This window comes from Falco biarmicus, chromosome 1 (genome assembly GCF_023638135.1).
Source record: "Falco biarmicus isolate bFalBia1 chromosome 1, bFalBia1.pri, whole genome shotgun sequence".
In the NCBI taxonomy this organism is placed as follows: Eukaryota; Metazoa; Chordata; class Aves; order Falconiformes; family Falconidae; genus Falco; species Falco biarmicus.
This window is the reverse complement of record NC_079288.1, coordinates 112,571,938-112,593,548: the sequence shown is the minus strand read 5'-3', so window position 1 is coordinate 112,593,548 and position 21,611 is coordinate 112,571,938. Positions and strand designations below refer to the sequence as shown.

Sequence of the window (21,611 nt, the reverse complement as noted above, 5' to 3'; positions counted from 1 at the left end):
ATTTTGATGCACATTTTTGATTCCATGAATATTTTATGAAATGGCCCAAACTAAAGCCATATAACATTCCTGCATTACTGATGCTTGCGCCCGTAAGCTACAAACATTAGAGGCATGATTGAGTGCATTAAAATGAACTCATTCAGCAGTGCATTGATTACTTGAAGGAGAAAAAAAAAAAAGTTACTCCCACTTAAGAAAACAGCACACAAATCTGAAGTTTTCAATACTGAAATTGAAGATAGCAAATTTAAATAATGTGGTATTTAATAAAGGCAGTGCAAAACTATCTAGAATTCTCTATATACAGTCCTGACATTAATTAGGTGAGATGTTAATTAGGTCCACAGATTGCTTCCAGTAGTGTACAGGTAATTTAAAATGTCACAATCTGCAAAAAGCAGTGACTGACCTGTTCTAGCTCCATGCCTCAGCAATACTGAGAGCACCTAATGATTTCCTTTTCTATCAGCTCATACATTTACCAATGAAAATAATGCCACAGAAGCAATTGCACAAAAAAGTGACAGGTCTGTTAGGTACATTTCTTCAGCAGCACTACTATAAGCAGAAAGCACATTTAATTCTAAATTATAAACAATTACTGAGGACTTTAGGAAATATTCCACTTTAGTTTAAAACAACAACCTAAAAGAACAGTAAGGCTTTATGTATATTATTGTATATTTTAATCTAGAACTAGGACATCTTTCATAATCAATTATTTCACTGTACAGTGTGGACATAAAATCTGCTTGAAGCAACAGTTAATGGTAGCAAAAAAAGAAAAATGTTATTACTATTTTAAAAGTTATAGGCTTACATTTCAGCTTAACTGCTTAAACTGCTTCTATTATTTTTAGTTTCCTATATTCAATTACAATAATTATGGTAGCAATATTCACACTGAAACAGTTAACAATCTGTCACGGTTTCTAATGTGAGCCACTATCTACAGAGGTTGTTATAAGTCTTTAATAGAGATGTGTTGGGAGGTAGAATGGAAAGATTACAAGAATCATGAAAGCAGGCTCTCATTCAGTAAATAGTTGAACCACCCTGGGCTCCTGAGGTAAAATGAATTGTACAGAAGTCCCAGAAGTCACTGGGACTGATCCCAGATGCAAGAACTTGAGTTTAAGTTCCATGTGCAAAAGCAAGACAGAAATTCTGGAAGACATTTAAGATAAAATTTTGCGGTTCCATAACTCCATAAGATTCCTTTAAAATACAACCAATCATCAGACAACAATCAAGGTATTCTTAAGACAAAGGATAAAAAGTTATTTTCATTTACTATACAGGAGCCAATCACATTTTTCAGAAAGATTGCACAGGGGGTTTTAACTCATAAGAATATTGTGTAATGAACATGTTGGCTCATCATGGGTTATTCTGACAATTTCCCCAGTTTGACAATACACCAGTAGATCTCTCCCTAAAGTCTAAGTTGCTGAAGGTCAACTGAAAGCTTGCCTGAGAAGTAGAAGGCTTGAAGACATAAAGGAGAAGGAAGAAGATAGAAGGAAAGCTGAACATCACACAACCCAAGATATGGTATTGGTAGACGGAGACTGCAGTGCAAAAAGATGGTATTTTGTGTTCCCTTGTCTGGGTAAAGAACTGCTAGGCTAAACCTTGGCATTGCAATTTAGAGAATGATGTATTATTTCTGCTGACATTAGTTAAGCAAGTATCTGTTGTCTGAAAAGAATGCCAGAACTATAGGAATCCAGTGAGCATTAGACCATATCTATTCTTGTCCTCTGAGGATCTAAATTACTTGCTTTAAAGCTCAAATACTCAAAATATATCTATAGGAACCTAGAGGGCAGTGCGGATTGTAGCACCTGCAGTAGGACCATTCACAGTACGTTATATCTCATCATCAACACATTATGATACTAAAAATGCTCTAAAAAGATGTTGCTTAAAGGGTTCTCTAAGAGACATCTCGCAAGCTAGGGATACTAGTTTCTCTGGTTGCTTGCCTGTCTGCTCTCTAATCCCTTCCCCTGCTGCTGCCAACACTACTGAACTGCAAAGAAGGAAGGGTTTCCCACAGGCAGCTGAAATGACAGCTGCTTTGGGGATAGTTTACTGTGGACCAGCAAGAGAAAAAAACTTGTAATTAACTGAAGAGCACATTACCAGAAGAGGAACTGCTGTGAAAAATCTTCTTGTTCTTACAAGAAAGCATGAAGAGTAAGCACAGGAGGAACAAGCACTGTTGTATGAGAGACTGGAATAAATACCCTCCTCTTGCCTTTCTTCCAGTTACTGCACTGTACCCTCAAAATTCTGGGTTAGCTCCAGGCCTTCTTAAATTGCTTCTGGCTCTACATAAAACATTTCAGATTTTCGCTAAGAGACGCAAAGCTACTCTCCAAACCAATTGCAACTACTCAGAGTAACTCTACAAAGAAAAACTGGTGTCAGTTACTGATTTCCCCCAAAACTATATGCACACAGACCTCACATATACTTTACAAAGAGTGGTACAAAAATATAACATATGGACACACATGAAAGACAATAATAAATCAAAGGGTGATTTCAAACTAAGTGTAACCTTTAACTTAAATTTAGAAACATACCTGTAATTACTGTCTTGCTATCTGAACTACATCATATCACCGAACTTTCCCTTTAATTTAGGCTTAACTGTGGAAAAATCATTCATATTTCAGGCATTTTCACAGAAGTCTAGGTCTGAGGTTGAATCTAGAATCTCCTTTAACTTTGTAACACTGTACTTGCACAAACGGATTTCGCAGCATTTTGCCCACATGCACACTAAAGAATGTACTCTTCCATGATTAGCGTCCAACTTACTGAACAGGTGCCATATGAAAATTCCACTAACTTGTCTGTCCTACATTCATATTCAAATGAACCAACACATAAAATTTTGGTTCATAATTAAAATTCCTTTATTTTTTTAGGTTAATATATTCTATGAAAGCAACGTTTGTCAGATACTTTCTTCTAATTTGTTTGTTTATATATAAACACTTTTTGATATATGCCAATCTAGAGAATATTGCAACCAATGTTGAACAGGAGCTGAATAACAACATACCCGTTTTAAAGAGAATGGAATTCTTGCTTCACAATAACATTCAAACCTTATTCTTTCATGTTTGTAAAGCATCAAATGCTTTCTATATGCAAAGTCTACCTAAGATGCAAAATGTATTCAGGAAGCTCACAATGTAAGGCTCCAGGCTCTGAATAAGAACAGTCCCACACTCAGTGGGATGCTCACATTTCAGGTTTCACAAATATTTCAGTGTTTATAGGCAGATATCCAAATGCAGAGAGGGAAGGGAGGTGAAAATGCAGTGACGAATAGTGAAAAACGGCACACACTTTGCAGTTCTGTTTTTCAGGGCTTGAGGGTTTCTTTAGCTCAAAAGAACTAAATGAAAAGTTATATCACTGCTTAGTCTTGAGGAATAATATATAATTACCTTTTAAATACAGAAAATGACACTGAAGCAGACTGGTTTCACTAAACTACTTTTGCTAGCTCATGTCAAATGCTTGCCTCAGTTTAAATAATTTTTTGTAGTGATTCAGATCCGACTCCATTGCCCTTACTATTCATAGCTTCCAATAATAAATTTAATGTCAGATGCAATGCTCCAGCACTGGAGCTGTTCTGTTGTGCAGACAATCTACTTCAGAGCATGCTTTAAGTAGCAGGTTGGACTAATGACCTGCTGAGGTCCTTTCCAACTTGAATTATCTTATGATCCTCTGAAGAATAAGATATATTTTTTTATTAATAGCCTCGTAATGTTTGTTTTACCTATGACTTCTAGGGATTATTGATACTGGCTGAGGATTTGCCACCCCATCAGCTCTCAGTCCCACTGAGAGGGCACCTCTGGAAACACTACATCCTTTATCAATTACTAAAAGGAAACACTGCCTCTAGGAAAGTTTACGATGACAACTGCCCGTTCAGCTTGCCATAGTCCAAGCCCTTGCAAAGCTCTGAAGCAAAAAAATCTGTTAGTGAGCAGGCAGCTTTGAATGAAGCTTCTTCTCAGTACTACTCATTAAGTAGTAAATAATTAAAATACCCTGGAAAAGACAGGTAAAATACAAGCAGCAATGTCAGTAATAGACATGAAAGAGAAGAGAGGGAAAAAGAATTTAAAAAAGCAAAGAAATAATTCATTTGAAGTTTTAATAAAGTTTCATTTGCAGTCTTGTTTAAAGATATATCAGACTTTAGGGATGTAACCTAATTACATTTTTATTCTAAGTTCTATTCAAAGACCTTGGACTTTGAATCTTTAACACAGATCAAACATAGTATAATTTACTCATGGCTATCAATACTTTAAAAAGATCTCTTCATTAGATGTCACAGTCTTATGAACATGCACACAGACCAAACAGAGCAACATTTGATACCAGAAACATTAAGAAAGAGTATGATTCTTGCAGAAGTGTGTATATAAACAATTCACTTGAGTGCTACATGTTATATTCAAGTGTACATAAGATGTTTTTTCTAAAATATTTCTGATATGGTACCTTTCATAGTTCAGTGTAAACAACAGCAATACATTTCCCATAGTTTTATGAAATATTTGGAAATGAACATTACAATCATCACATACCTAAGAATGGAAACTAATTTAATTGTATTTTTTTTTATGTCCAATCTTTTAAGGAAAATACAAATCACAAAGTTTAGAATTTGTGCTTCTGCACTGCTTTAAATATTTTGAAGAGCTTCTCATTACAAGTAAGTATACAGACCTGTTACCAGGTTTTATATCAGAACTGAAAGATTCTCCACTTGAAGAATTAGTCTAGGAAAATGGCAGTGATAGTGAAAGGATTCAAGGAGGCTCTTGGCAAACCTGCTTACTTTTTCGTAGTGTAAAGAATATTATTACTTCACTTTGCTTAATAATAAACTATAATATAAATCAACTTAAGGAAAAGCATGAAGAAAGTTTTTCTTTTTCACAATATTTATTTTCAGAATTGAAAATAGGAACCCTATGGAATTCTTCCCCTGAGTTCTCTTATTCAAAATCTCTTCATTGCCTACCAACATCATTTAATATAAGAATAAAAAAGAATTATACAAAGAATATTTTTTATGAACTCAACAGGCCTTTTTGCTTTTATGTTGCATGTTCAGACGCTTCTTTCAGACTTTCTATAGAGTCTACTAATTTGAGTATACTAATTTGAACTGAAAACATACCTAATTTCTATAACATCATTTCAATATGGTACCTGCTAGTTCCATACCAGTAACAACCCTGTAATAATAAGATGTCATTTATCAGGGAACTACATTCTGCACTTGCATGAGGATGAGCTCAATTATTTAATAAACCTTTTAAATCTGTCCTCCCCAAGAATCTAGCTGGATTTATGGCTGCTTCTATCTGCTGCTGACTGACAGAGAAAAGCATTGTATCTGAAGACTTTATCTCTTAGCAATTTGCTGCTTAAGTTTTTTTAAATTATGCTCTACAATCAAGTTTTTCCCAGGTAACTTATGTATTCAATTTTTAAACAACCAGAAAAACCTCAATATAACTGCTTTGTGAAATAGTGTACATGCAGAGTAACAAAGACAGAGCTTCAGTTGATAGGATGAAAATCAATAAAGTGTTTTAAATGATCAGACTGGATACGCAGAATTCTATGTCCCATTAAGGAAAGGTTTCTTTCTGTCTTTAAAGTTCCCTGATGTGGAGACTCTTTTAAAGTGTATGTCTCTATGTGAACTTAACGACAAAATTTAGCAACAGGTATATGTAGCCAAAGACAGGATTTGGAGACACATGAGCAAGTTGTCAAGTCTGAACTATTCCTACACCTTTTTTTTCTGAAAAAGTTGTTTGGAATGAATAATCGCAACTAGGAATAAGTCTTAAAAATTAGCAATCTGGGATAAGCAATCTGGGGCGAGGCAGAGGGGATATAATGATAAATCAATGGTATTTGGTGGCTACAGGATATGGTCTGTTATATAAAAAAAATTTACAAGATTCAAATTAAACACACCACCTGTTCTCCCAAACAATGAACAGTACAAAAAGACATTTTTAGGTTAGTCTCCACAGCAAACAAGCCTAAGTGATCAACCTGTCCTCCAACTAGATTTGGAGTGAACTTCAACCAAATTTTAAGAGGTGGTAAGAAGCATGTAGACAATAAGTTCCCGCCACCACTTAGAAAATTAGTAGCTGGAGGACAGACGTTGATCCAAATTACAAAGAGAAAGACAGGCCAGACTCTGCTGTACATCTTCTAGAGGGCAGCATGCTGCTTGGCCAGCTGGCAGCTAAGCACTGACCAGTCAGCAGCATGTTCACATATAGCTTTCAATTTATCACAGCAGACACTGAACCTTACCAAGTACCAGCATTATAGAAGCATACAGGAAATGGTATTGTATAAGCACAGAACAACATGGTGGTTCCTGCCCATAAGGGTATATAGTCTCTAAATCTCTAGAACTGCAACTCTCCTTTATACCACTGCCATATTTTGACCAGCACTCAGGCTTCCTATGAAAAAAAATTACATAGGCATTTATATCTTTAAATCCCTTTTCCCTTTTTGGTCCACACTATGAAAAATCCCATTATAAAAACAAAGGGAGAGGAAATTACAAGGCTAACCTTTTATCAAAAATCACAAACTTATCTGGGTATCATTTTAAAGCAAAAGAAGTTGCTTATAATAAGGAATTTATCACAGACACGAGGAATGGCAAAACCAGAAAGGCCTTGGGTAGGTATTAGCTGATAATTTGAATTGCTTTTGTTCCTGAAGCTTTCTTTCTTCAAGGGATCCATTTTAGCTTGCCTTCTTCCAGTGTCAGACCTGCACTTCTGAATACAACTGGCTATACACCTTATGGTGGAAACAGCATTAAATAGGCAGGTTGGATAGTTCAAATGCAGCAATACTGTTATCAGTAACAGTTCTGCACTCCACAGGTAGTAAAGAAGAAATGTCTCACTCTTCACAAATGTTGTCCTGCTGGTTTATTTACCAACCGTTTCTAATTTGGCAATCAGATTGTGAAGCAGCACTTTTCATTTCTACATTATATAGCACAATGAGGATTTGCTATTTAAGTGGGCTTGGCAGACTTGCAACACAGATAACAATATGAAGTTCTATTAATGTAGAATGTACATGTGGGCTATCCATCCCACAGGTGAATTTTATTCTGGCTATACTTAGCAACCTCCTAGCAAAAGACACTACATGTTTATGTAACTGAAACAAAGTCACAAAATGCGCACACAAAAAAGCATAACAAATTTCATAAGCAATTTTAACTTTTGCCTTTTTAAACCTTTTTAGTATTTCATTTTGCAATATTAACATCCTCTTTTTTTTTATCTGAATATAAATTATTTCTGCCTGAAGGCAAACCAGCTGGGGAAATTCTGCTTAAACGCGCATATTTCCTCTGCATAGATACTCGTGAAAGTACGCCGAGTTCCTCTCAATAATTTATACATTACTGTTTTTAATTGAAAAACATTTGCCATAAACAATTCAAAACACAAAATCAACAATTTCTTAGCAGTGGATTAAATGGGACCTGCCAAGAACAAGAAAATAATCAGTTTAGACTTTTTATGTTCCAAAATAAAAAGATGATGTTGTGAACTGTTTTTAAGTTGTTGTGTACCAAATATATCTAGTAATTAATACTAAAGTTTCAGAAGCTTGAATCAAATGCCCATTAAGCTCAACAGGATTTTTTCCACCAACTTTTACAATGCCTTGATTAAAAACTTTAACTTCAACATATGGTAAAACAATAGGTATAATACTATTCCGCAGTGTTAATCCAGATTGTCAAAGTCTGTAAGAATCCAGTGGGTTTTTTCCCACAAAAGATTAATTACATCTTTTTATAAGTCCCTTGTGTTCTGTAGGCTTTTCAACCAGAAAACTCTATATCAAATTCTAACCTATGAAATAAACTGTATTTTATCCATGATTACAGATACAGCATTTATACCTTTCTCATAAATCAGGTATAATTTTTTAATATATTTGGGAAGGGTGTGGAGGGATCAAAGTGATCAACTCTGGCATAACATCGCTCTGACTGAAAAGCAACAGGAGCGTAACATTGCTTATGATCAAGGCAGAACTGGATTAAGACTGAACACTGAAGACCCCTTCATTAATTTGCAGAATATGGCAAATGTTTTGAAATGTCTAAGCTTATTTTAGAAAGGACAAAGGAGACCCTGATCACGAATTCTTTATAACTTACAAACTATGAAACACACACGGACAGACAAAATGGGGTTTACGGATTAGCTGTATATTATAGGAATCAGCACTCAGATACCTAACATTGCTATTAGCTTTGAATTCTGTCCTTTCTCCTACTAGTTCTGCCTGCCTTTACTCTTTCCGGTCCGTAAAATATTTCAGAAAAAGTGTTACCTCCACTACTGTTGATCCTTATGTGCTAGCAGAATATAAATCTGATGACTAATTCAGTCACCACTGCATTGAGATTAACGGCATAATTTTCACACATCTCACAGCTCTCATACCAGGGGATATGCAGTTTTTGGCATGGTACTGATTTACATTTGGAATTCAATGTGAAAGTTTTATTTGTTGAACTCTACTGTGACACTTACATGCTTTCTCAAAACTAGTTATTTAAATGTATCCAGAAACATTTCCAAGCACTGCAACCAACAGGTACAGAAGGCTGTGTCTTTCCTAGTAAACCCTCTTATCCTTCAAAACAGTGTGGCTGCTTGCAAACTGTCTGTTAGGGAAAGTTCCTGCAACACTCCTAATTACCAGACTGTGCCCATGAATAATTGCAGGGCAGGAAAGTCCAAGTCAGCACAAGCTAGAAGCATGTGCAGGACTGTTAATACTATTTTACCGCTAGCCTGTGTTCCAATGCTCATAGACATCCTCACGCACTGCTTAATTTACTCATGCAGGAAAACAACCACAGCTTGTGAATGTCTACATTTGCTGCTAACGTCTGAAAGTAAGAGTTGAGATCCTTGCATCATTTGAGGGTGGGAGGACAGATATTTGTAATAAGATTGTAGTGATGGTGTTTTTGTTGCTTCCTCCAGAGTTCTTGATGTCACTCTTCCTGTTACACTGTCCCACAGACGATGTACCACTAACCTATCTTTTTGTAAGGGTGTGCCTTAAGGAAAGAACAGTCATGTATCTGTATTAGAAAACCACCATCAGATATGTTAATTACTCATCTTTAAGCTTCTCTCACAAATGCAGAATTGCTTGACATGAAGATAGAATGTTGGTATCTGAAGTACTGGCTTTAAAGCACTGGCTACATTTGAATGTGTGTGCTCATATTGATGCATACATATGTCTGTATATATAAGTGTATGTGTATATATACATGTACACACATACACATCTATATACAAACACCTGTATTACTTTGCACTGGCTTTGGTGGCTGCTTTTAGAACAAGTACACTTTCAGGTATCTGTTTTTATTATGCTTTTGAATAATACAGAAATATATCTAACTTTGTTATAACCTATTTAAAGCAAACAACTACTACGAGTAAAAATTCCTTGTTTCCTCTGGACTTCTTTTGTTACTGATATCAATTGTCGGAAACTTTGGGATGCATATATTTAAGGTCTACATTGTTTTATGCATGACAAATATTAACCATTTAATACAAAACAGAAAGCACTCAAATACTGGTGCTGGCAGTGTAAGAACCTATAGAAACTAGCACTAGCCATTATGCCTATCAGTACACTCAGATTGTGTTTCTTCTGCAAGTTACAACAGTGTAAACCTGAAGTTCACAATTAACTTTAGCAGAGTTTACACTAATATAATTAATCACAGACTATGATAATCTTATTCTCTGATATGCAGAAAAATGCACATGTTTATAATGACTGATATTACTTTAAAAACACATTCAAAGCACAGGAATAAAGATTTTTTAAAATTAATTTTTCTTAACTGAGATTGTGTCACAAAGCCTGTGCTTACTTGGATGACAATTAATGCTGGATTTAATGTGAGAAAAAAATACTAAAATATGACATCACTTTTTCAATGTGTATAAAGTGACATGGGCATGTTTAATAGCCATATAAGAAAATTACTATTAACCAAACTAATAAAATAATTCATTATCAGCCCCCTGAGGAAAGACAAACTATGGGGTGAGTACAGCTAATTGAACAGGATCATAGCCTGTATACTCTTACAATAATCAACGAGTAGCATGTAATTTGGGTGACTTGTAAACAGAGACCTTATTTTACAGAGTTTTTTAAAGAAGAGATTAAAATCTCATTCTGCAAAGAACTGTCACTAGAATTGTGTTTGGTTCAAGCAGAATGTTCCATTTGTGTCTGTAGCAGGCTACTCAATTACAATTTTCTTTCCCTTATGTACTGACAACCACTAATCGCCTGCATCCAAATAGCATGACTGAAGTCTACACTGCCAACACCTCAAATATTTAGCTTTGAAGATTAATGAACATCAGATTATATCCAGCCTTTAGGACAGGGACCAGGCTGAAAGTCAAAGAACTTTAAATTTGATTACACAAAAATTATCCAGCAAATTTATTGATTTGCTTCCAAGGCAAACAACCACCTTTGAAGTACATTTAACTTTATACTCCCAAGCAATCAGTCCTAAGCATATATAGCCAGCTTCCATTCACAAGTAATTAAAAATCCACCACTGGGTGAGAGAACTGAAAAGAACCGGTCCAAGATATTTACATCTAAAAGGATGTACACATGAATGTCTGTAAGGCTAACTTCACGTTCTTGTAAATTCTCCCATCTCCTGGCTGCACTAGTAATCATTGCAGTTAATATAGAGATGATGATTTAAATCAGATGAAAGCATCATGTAAATGCTAGGTATCATTTGCATACCTACCTCCCCCCGTATTTATATAGCTACACATACATATTCCTGTATGTATATATTAATGCACACATACATATCTATTAATGTGTATCTATTCCTGTATATATGTACATATCCCCACAGGAAATGGGTACCCAACTCATTCAATTCACAAACAAATGAAATTACAGCATTATAAATAAAGGAAAAAAAAAAGGCCATTTAATTTATAAGCTATATATGTCTGTTCTAATACCCAAAATAGCATGTTTAGAATTTAACTTATAACACCATTAATACTCATGCAACTTTATACAATGTCAGCTCAACATCTGCTCTTACACTTTTTCTGCAAACAGAACTTGTGATTTAGTTTTTCATCCACTGAAAATAAAAAGTGCATGGAATGCATCTGCTCTTTTTCTCGATGGTCCCTCAAAGCAAATCCTATGCTTACTCTCTCAGTTTATTCAGTTTTCTATCCCTCTCTATGGAAAATGGACAGACCCTACAGATTCCGCGAAGCTTTACCCTGGGCAGTGAAAATGCACCTTCATTTATTTCTCTCTCCTTACCAATGTTAATAAGAAGCCTCTCTTCTGGAAGTTTCCAGTATTTTACAGCAGAAAAATGAAATTTCCCCTCCTCTGAGCATCCCAAAATGTATTTCGTAAGTTTACTTGTATGCTTTTGTACCGAGCTTAAAGATATTTAAGTATTCAACAATTTTTCCTTATCATATGAAAGTAAGAAATGTTAAAATTTTTTTAGACAGTGGTTGGATAACAGTAGTGGGTCATACTCAGTGTGAGCTTTTGAAGCTACAAATAGATAGGGATGTTTGCTTTTATGCACCATCTTGTAATTGTATTTTTCAGTAACTGAAGGACCAAGTGAAAAGGTTGCAAAAAATCCAGCAAATTCAATAGTTTTCTTCTACTGAGTATCAGACAGACAACCTACTAAAGCATTTTTCATTCAAAATGAAAATTACTTGGTTGTGACTGGCTGGGCTTTAAGCAAGTGCTATCTTATCTACCGGGAAACTGGATTTAGTTTAAGTTCAATTCCTAGAACAATACTGGAATAAATAAATAATCAAACAGATTATTTCCAAGCATTTAGAGAAAACACGAAAATATTACAGCCAATGCCAATACATCAAAAGTGAGTGTCATCAAATCAGTCTTCTCTTTAAGTTGGTAAATTCTTTCTCACTGTCATATAATTTTCTTGGAAAGCATTAGGGAACCATAGTTCACCAGCAAGTATTGTTAGGTGAGTGCAAATTAGTTAGGAAATCCTATATAGACATTGGTTACCAGTAGTTCACTGTCAGTATGGAAAAAGGTATTTGGTGAGGTTCCACATGCTCCTGTCCTAGGTCCAGTTTACCAATATTTTCATTAAGGATCTGAATTACAGGATAGAAAAATACCTTTATAATGTTCAAATGATACCAAACTAAAGAGAAGAGAAAGTGTTGAAGAACAACTTCAGAATTAAAAACAACCTTGACAATTTCTGGAAACCACCTATAAAACACAGGATGCTACTCAGTGCAAAAAGCAAGCAACATACTGCATTTAGGCAGAACTAACTGGTGATCTTAGAACTGGGAACAGAATAGCAAGTTAACAGTTCTTCAGAAAAGAATTTCAAGATTACTGAAGGTCATAAACTGAATATGAGTATGCAATTTATGCTGAAACGAAGAATGTAGATGTCATACCTGAAAACACAAATAAAAACACAGCTTGTAAGAAAACCTTCCATTTTATCGATCATTGGTATGAACTCAAATTTTAAAACTGAATCCAGCTCTGGGTGTTGCAGACAAGAAAGATACAGCAGCAGTTCAGAGGAAAACATTGTAAATGGCCAACAGTCTAGAAAATATGAGGAAATAATAATAAAAAAGCAGTATTTCAGCTTTAAGAGAACATGGGGGGGGGGGGGGGAAGGACCATAATCTTTCAATTAAAAAAAAAAAATTGTAGGTTTTATGTTTTGTGTCCAGGTTTATGCTGGGAAATTAGGCAGTCTTTCAAAACACACCCATTCTGTCAGACATTTATTGGAATTACACTATTTCCACACAATACTTCAACTCCTGTGAATCTTCTTTTTTCTAAAAAAAGGCATTCTCTTTGAGAAACCAGCCACAAGCTGAGCTCAAAGTTGGAATGGTTTCAACCACAAAGTCAAACATAAACCCCAAAATGTAATGACCTAGACTGTTACAGACACACAAACCCCCTCTGCCGTGAAAGGTAATGTATGCTTTTAAATATAGAAACAAGGCTCATCTTGAAATAGGAAAGTAATATTTTTCACACAAGAACAATCATTCACTGGAACAGCCTCTCCAGGGGGTGGTAGAGTCCCCATCACTGGAGCCTTTCAAGATGTGGTTGGACAGGGTGCTAAAATAATCTCATCTAGGCTCCCTTTCCCATGAAAGGTTGGACCAGATGATCTTTTGAGGTCCCTTCCAGCCTGGATTGTTCCATAATTCTAGTTGCTTCTATTAATATCTTTTCTGGTTTCAGAGACTCACAGTTTGAGGATACAGATACATGAATGGAGAAATGGAGCTTGTGGAAATGTATAAACCATTAGCAAACACAAACATGGCAGTCACGTACAAAAAAAACAGGGTGTCATTTTCAGTCAAGAGAACCAGAAGGTAGTTTTTACAAAGAACACAAAAATAGACTGTTTTATTCAAGTGTAAATTGGAGGCAGGGTTAAACTGAATTACATGTTCATACCTCTTTTAAATCAACCCAGTTTGTGTAACTACAGATGCCATCCTACTCAAACACCTGTGGCCTGAGGCAGCACTACCGGTCTCTTGTCAAAAACAAGCAAAAGAAAATAAGGCCAAAACCAAAGAACCCTTTTGCTAAACAAATGCTTCCTTTAAACTTCTGTTTTGTTTTTCATCTGATAGAGTACTTTCAACTGTAGGTGGATGTCAGAGGAAACACGTCTGTAAATAATTACAATCTTTGTCTTCCTTTTTGCTGCTGCAAAAATTAAAATTGCAACAATTTCAATTTGAAATTGTCTTGAAATTATTATTGCAAATCAACTCTACACTAAACACTGTGCCCTGTGATGAAACACAAATTGCCAAATATGACTGTCTCAACGCTGATCCAATGTAGCTTTATGATCTGGGTGACTTACCTTGTTCCTCATTGATGAGGCCCATATTTACATGTGCTTGCGCCTCTCTTCTCCCACCATCAATTTTTATTAGTTGAGCAGTGTTAAAGCATTGCTCATAGAAGTAATGACTTAACCATTTGTCCTCAGGGTCATTGAAACAGTAGGCCAAGTTAAGCTGGTTATCGTACACCTCCTCATAGTGCCCTTTAAAAACAAAGGTTACAATCAAAATGTTAGATTATCATCAGCTTTCAGAAGTCTTGCATATTACAGCAGTAACCATATAATGAAAATGAAGAGCTATTTACATTTCCACCACTCAAATACCACCAAGTTCTGCTACATGTCCACTCAAAGAAATATGATAAAGGCAAAATGATAACCTTACAAATTAGGCAGAACTGAAAACCTATTTTAGAAAAACCACAATAAATTGCTCTCATTTCTGTATGCTACACCAAAATTCAGTTCAATAAAACATGCAAAACCTGGATAAGACATTGGCTAGTCAAAAGAGAGAAGCTAGACTGAGTAAAAAAAAAAAGTACACACTCACTGAAGGAGAAGTGTTTGTCTGGGCCACTGAGACCTGAAAAGGCAGCAAGTGCTTTCAAAACAGGTCTAAGGTAGCAACGGTGGTGATGGGGATGAAGAACCGAATGGAACACAGTGCAAACACAATCCACTAATTCATACGATTTTAAATGTTAGAAATTTAGGACAAATCAAAATTTTACACCTTGCCCTGAAATAAACAGTTCACCAAGGTATTACTCTTAGAACTAATGTGGAAAGCAGAGGAGACTCAAAGTCACAGATCTCTTTCATGATCTGAAGAAAAAACCCAATGCATTTAGTTCCCATTCCTCATCATCTCAGACAGCTAAATGAACACCCTAAAATTTATAAAAAACCTGCAAGTCCCAAATCTAAGTAGCATTAAAAAAAATTCAACAAATACATTATTTACAGTTTAAAATAACAGACTGAGATCTTCTACAGAATTATTTCTATCAGAAAAGCACCTTTTACAAAAAATACTCTTTGGATTATTCCAAAATGGTATTAATTTGGGGCAGAGATCTAAAACTTACTTGACAACTCTTATCATACTGCTTCTCCCTAAGGGGGATTTGAAATATATATTCCCTACATGATGCTGAAGAATCTATGCAATAATAAAGTACAGCATGAACCTATATGTTTCATAGCTAAATTTAATCACTGGCTAATCTAAATGAATCCTCTTTCCAAACTCTGCTCATGTCAGATGTGAATGGGAATAATCAGCTAAAATTTCATTGCAGTTTTGGTTGACTACATACTGTGTTTGTGAATGTTAAATGAATGTAAGCCAAACAGCCAGTTATTAAAATAATTTTCATGTAGTTGTGTAAAGAAGGAGTTAAGTATCACAAGTCTTGCAGCAGGTAAGAGACTGGTTAAGCTAGCTGTGTGAACAGAACTGCTTTGCTTTTGGGAGTTCTGCAGTTTGTAAGCTTTGCTCAACAAAGAGAGAAAAGTGGGAAAAGAGAGAAAAAACCCCTCTTATTCCTGGGTATGGAGCACCACACAGAAAGCAGCTGGGGTAAAAAACCTGATTTTAATACAGGCAAGATCACACTCAAGTTTCAGATCTCAGATTCTAAGTGTTTTAAAGCTATGATACAATATCAAAACACCTTGACCAACAGATGCAGTTAAATTAATTTGTTTTGTTATCTGCAGGAAGAATTAGGGAAAAGCCAACTTTCAAAAAGGACTAATTTCTCAACTGTAAATTCTATTCTCTATGCAAGTCACTTGCATTGTTTGGAATGAACAGCAGCAATTACTCAAAAAAGTGCTTTGAATCCATCAACAAACCACACAAGAAAGGGTTGTCTTCAACCTCACCTCTAGTATGTTCTGTTGCAAAATTACAAATTGCTTATGGTCTAATCAGAAGCAATCCAAATCTTTCGTTCTGTCTACTGTCATGATTAAGTTCTTCGACTTCAGAACATCTTGATAAAGCTCTTCAGTGTGTTGCATGGCACAGTAAGAACTTTATTCTGGCTTCTGAAAAAAATCCCATTACTACCTATTAATTTCTGTGGTCTTCAAGAGGTTTGTCTGGTATTTATTTCTCCTCCATTTTTATCTATTTTGGCTATTTTGGCGAATATGGGCTGAGTTTTTCCTGCTTAAGATTTTCTGAAATTAAGCCAAAATGTCTTTTCCCCATTGTTGAACACTCTCCGGTTCTCTCTGGATTTACAAATTCTTTCCTGTTCTTTAATGGTAAACAATACTTTTTTTGTTGCTTTTGCTTTTTTATTTATGATTTTACTTTCCTATTTATTTTTCAGTTTTTCCTCCATGAATCGGTAACTCTATTTCTACCTTTTTAATATTTTCCATTAAAATGTATAAAATTATGATTTTTGAATGACTGTTATACACATCTCCATTTCTAGTATTTTAAATCAGATAACACTCCTTCCAAGAAACAAGAATATTTCACAATCTCTTTAGTATCACCAGAATAGAAATAACCCAGAAATTACGTCTAGATTATCACCTCATCATTTGTATCTAAGGTTCGATACCAAAACATCAGCTTAAATTTAGAAATTTGGCTTTGAGAGGAATAGTTATTAATGTATAGACTTCATGTACTCCTAATCAGAACATTCTTCATGGCTATGAGTTTTCATTCCTTTTGTCCTCCCTCAAGACTGAAAATGTACCTCTTAGATAACTCTTCAGAACATCCAGGAGTATACATCATATAAAACTTACTCATACATTAAAAATGAAACTATTTTGATACGATAGCCTCATAAACATGTCTGCAAATGATACTGAAACGGAAGTAACAGAACTAGTTTGGGCTTAATATACAGATATTTATCTGTGTGCATGTGCAAACATATATGCTTTTATATGTATATATATATGTAAGCACATCTCTATATACGTATAGATAAAGAAGTCAAGACATAGTTGGCATTCATCCAAACATACCGTTTCAGATATAGATCTGGGTTACCTAGGATCCCTTTACTGTCAATGAAGAAAAGGAGATACTTCTTGGCTGTGATTTATCATCCCAACTTAAACATCTATTGCAGCACAAGGGAGCACTTTTAAAGATTATCTCAAAAGTAAAAGGCAGAGGTTCCCATGAAAATCACAAATACATTAACAAATAACCACAAGAATAGAGAAAAACAAAACCTAATTATAACCACTAACATAAACAATACACATTATCTATAGATTACTGCTAAGTGAAAATGAACTTAGTAGATACCAGAAGATACATCCAAATGGTTACAATACCACAGTAAGGGGGAAAGACCACTGGATTGTCATTGAGGTAGATACAGAACACTAGATACAGATTTGTTGCCTTTGAAATCTTTGCTACAAACTACCAAGGCACTAATGTTACATAAAATTACGCAAATAACTTCAGATAGTGCCCTACAAATCCCAAGAGATGGAACTGACCTGAGGCAGACTATTGCTACTGCCACAGCTTTGATTGAATGAACTTTAATGTGACCCTCTGATGACTATCCTGCCGGTGAATAACAATGAGAAGTGCACAAAGACAACCATTCCTCTGTAAGTGTCTTGGATGGTGGCTGACCACATATGCTGGTCATAAAACAAACCTCAAAAGGTAGACTTTTGAAAATCATACTGTCTCCTGGATTCAAAGTCTGATTTACAAATTCAAAATTGAAGAGATTAATTGAGATTACTCTGACAGTGGTAAAACTAAGCATGTCAGACTTAGTAAAAGTGAACTTTTACTTCCTGAGAAGAAAAATAGGTAAACACTCTCTTGTATAAAATCTCCCACAGGTAGTTCAGTTGTTAAAGCTTTGAGCTCCCTGACTTTGTATAGAAATTTCTACACAACTGATAATAGAATACATGTAGACAAGTTGTCTTTCAAAAACTACATTAATTTCATAAAACACTGGAAGCTAAATTTAGGTTTTCCAAAACATTTAAGTCACAGGATAGTGAGGACACTGTAAAGACAAACATCTACCCAAAACAGCAGCTACACAGAACAAACAGAACTTGATGGAGCAGACTGTGAGGCCTGAATGTTTGCAGCTTTGGACTTAATTGAAGATCTGAAGCAGGGCTAAGAACACATCTTATGGACAATATCCAACAGAACATTTTTTCCATGCCAAATTACCAAACTGAAGGCAGCTGTATTTCACAAAAAGTCAGACATAAACCAAATTAAAACTCATGCTATGTTGCAGTATTTGTTTTAGAATATTTTAATATTTTTACATTTTTGTCACAGAACATACATTACAGAAAATGGACTTCTTTCATTTTGTTTGATCTGAAATTTAAAAAATATTTTATTTTCATTGTCCTTTGCAATGGAAAACAAATTTGGAATCGGGTGTCTATGCACAAAACAGAAGTATCCCTACCAAACCTTGTTGAGATCTTTTTGTTAAACAGTGATTTAAAAAAAATCCCTTTGACTTGAGCTTAAACATTAGACCCCATATATTAAAAATATATAGTATTTCCTGCTCTGCATCAGGATCTCTTCAGCTGCACCTCAGCTGTCAAGTAGGATCTCCCCTTGTTATGCTCAAGCCATTATATGTTTGTTCCTGGCCTCTTCTCAGGAGCTGTTCCTTTGGCAAGCAAAGGTATGCACGGAAGACAGGATCATTCAAATCCATGGATGTTTGTTGTGTTCAGCTAGACGGCTACTAACTAGTGCAATGCACAGGGATAGTGAGATGGAATTTGAGGATGATAATCCCAACAGAGTTAGGATAAGAGAAAAGAAACATATAGAAGATCTGCCAGCCATACTAGTGTGATTTAAGTACAACTGCTGCCACATCTGTATGATCGCCTTTATGACAGGATGTAGTGGAAAAAAAGGAAAAGTAGTACAGAAATGGTCTTTAGACAACAGTCTTTGGAGAACATCCTGAAGGAATCCTGGCTCAGTATTTTCCTTGAAGAAGAAAAGAAAGACTGTTGTTCTTGTTAATGGAAAATAGAACTTGTACTCATTTTTAAAATACAGGTATTGGAAAGAAATTTTTCATCATACATTTATGACTCAGTATTTTCCACTCAAAAAACCACCACTCATTTGTTCCTGCCAGATGAGGGCCATATGGAAACTTTTTAACAGCCGGTAACACTCATCTTCCAGTTCAGTTAGTTGTTTTTAGCAAGTATGACTTGATTATAACTGACCGTTCACTCTTGAAGACATATAAAGGAGTGGCCTAAGATAAATTAAGTCATTAGGAGTCATTTTTGATGTCAGAATAAGACACCAATAATACTGGAAGTTTCATTTTAATTTTGCTAGAGAGATCAACACCAGTGACTTAGTAGCGAGACAGCTGATACTGTGAAGAACTCTCACACAGACAGATACAGGATGGAGGCTGCTGGGCCCAAAAAAAAAAAAAAAAGCATGAACAGTAATAGAATATGGTGCTGCAACCATTTCCACCTGGGTCCACACACAGCAACCGATTCCATGTGCTTTTTCAGGACAATCATGCCCTTGCATCTACAGATACAGGACCACCCAGTCATTCCTTTTTCCAGAAAGTTTATCCATAAGCTGAACTTGCACACAAATGAAGAAAGGTTGCTGTGGGTTAGCATGCTGACACCATTAAGTTTCAGGCAGAGGCTCTTGCTTCCTGGGTATTGCAAGGCAGAGTGGACAGAAAACACACCCTACCAAACTGCTAGGTACATCAGTGGAATCTCTATTCAGTGAAAGTACTGAATATACAAAAATTCCAAGAAAACAGGATATAATTTTGCCAAGTAAGGATAAAGTTATGTAATTATAATGATATTAGGCAATTAACTGGTAAACTGGGATGCTAAAGGGGGAATTCCAAGCCATTGCAATGAAAACACAGTGCTGAAGTTTTCTAAGAAATTGCTGCTCCTGTTAAAGTCAATGGCAGTTGTACAATTGGCTATATTTGAAAAGGCTTGGCTTCTTTCCTGGGCAGAATCACTTCACTTTTTGTAAGATAATTACAAAAATAATAAACTTCTCCACTGGTCTCTAGGAACTGTTGCATTTTTTCCTGTGATAAAATATCAAGTAGACAATGCCAAACCTGCTTAGAAAATAAAACAGCATTCCTTTCCCCATCCTCCCCAAACCCAAACAAAACTACACCTCCTCCAAGGAAACACTAAAAGAGGTTTTGGTATGTTTATCCTTTTTCATTTTTGCATGCATAACCTCTTTCCATTTTTTTTTTTTTTTCAAAAATAGCATGGGTAATATGGTTATCGCACTGTTTCTAGCCCAGCCTAAGGCGTTAAGTGTGAAATCTTACAGAAATGCCTTCCACTGTAAAATGCTAAACTCTGTTTTCAACCTTAAGAACCCAGACAAGAAAGATTTTCCAGTGCAAACACATCAAATACTCCTTCTTTCTTCATGTGCTTTATGAAAAGTCATCTTTCATAACAAATGATAACTCATAATGTTAGAAATTTTCTCTACACTGAAGTGAGGAAAAAAGACCCAAGTTAGCTCTTCCTTCTAATTCTGCATATCTGTTTTTCTCTACAACAAGGGTCAGCAGCCTGTAGCACACACACAGAATCAGCATTTAGCATACAGCATACCACAAAGGTTGCATGGGGTCAGGAACCAGGAGCAGATGGAATGTGGGAAAGGCAAAGCTTTCAGGTCTTAACTCCTACTCTCCACCAGCTGCCCAAATGATCAACTAATTAGCAGTGTCTTGCCCCATTGCAGGGGTGTTCATACACGAGTATGGGTTCCATGTGTTGGCTTTGGCACAGTGAACACAGTGATCTGCTGCTATAGTGCTGGCTGCTCAATACACGTTGCAGCCACTGAACTGTGTCTTTTTCCCTGGTTTTGCTCCTCTGCTCTGGCAAGACAGATCCAATGGCTGAGACATCTCTTCCTTTAATTGTTCTTGAGCTGTAACTTGCATTGCATCCCCTTCAACTTGTGCAAGTAAACCAGCTCACTCTAGCAAGCACTGATCATACCAGACCTTCAAGGTATCTGTTAGTCCTGGGCAAGGATTCAGTTAGGGTTCAAGCCTACATTTAATGTGTAGTGCAGATATAATCTGAAAAGCAACAGTTTCCAAGCCCTTCTGAAATAATACTGGGACAGGTGACCTCTAATTTGATAAAAAAACAAATTTGGCACACTACCATTGAGAGGCTGGCCTCAGTCTGAAACACGATTGATGCTTTACAGTACAATCTGCATACTATCAATCATTCTTCTGGTGGGCTTGGTGCTAACTAAATAAAAGTAACTACAAAATACTTCAATGAGATTATTCAAAGAAGTGGCTTAGCCTAATGAGTGTACATACCCTACAAGTAAATTAGTAATGCATTTTAAAACAATAAGACAGACTGCAGCAGCCAAGTAGTGATTTAAAGAATGTTATATTCATGTGGTAAAAGCTGTGCAAATACC

General features: G+C 35.7%; 1 protein-coding gene across 1 annotated transcript in view; it reads right to left on the bottom strand.

The window, feature by feature from the left end:
- The window catches only part of TTC29 (tetratricopeptide repeat domain 29), a 213,923-nt gene that overhangs the window by 91,619 nt on the left and 100,693 nt on the right, over nt 1–21,611 (bottom strand). The window contains exon 6 of the mRNA XM_056326730.1: nt 14,123–14,308. Within this exon, the coding sequence (XP_056182705.1) occupies nt 14,123–14,308 (186 nt within the window). The remainder of the gene's footprint in view (nt 1–14,122; nt 14,309–21,611) is intronic.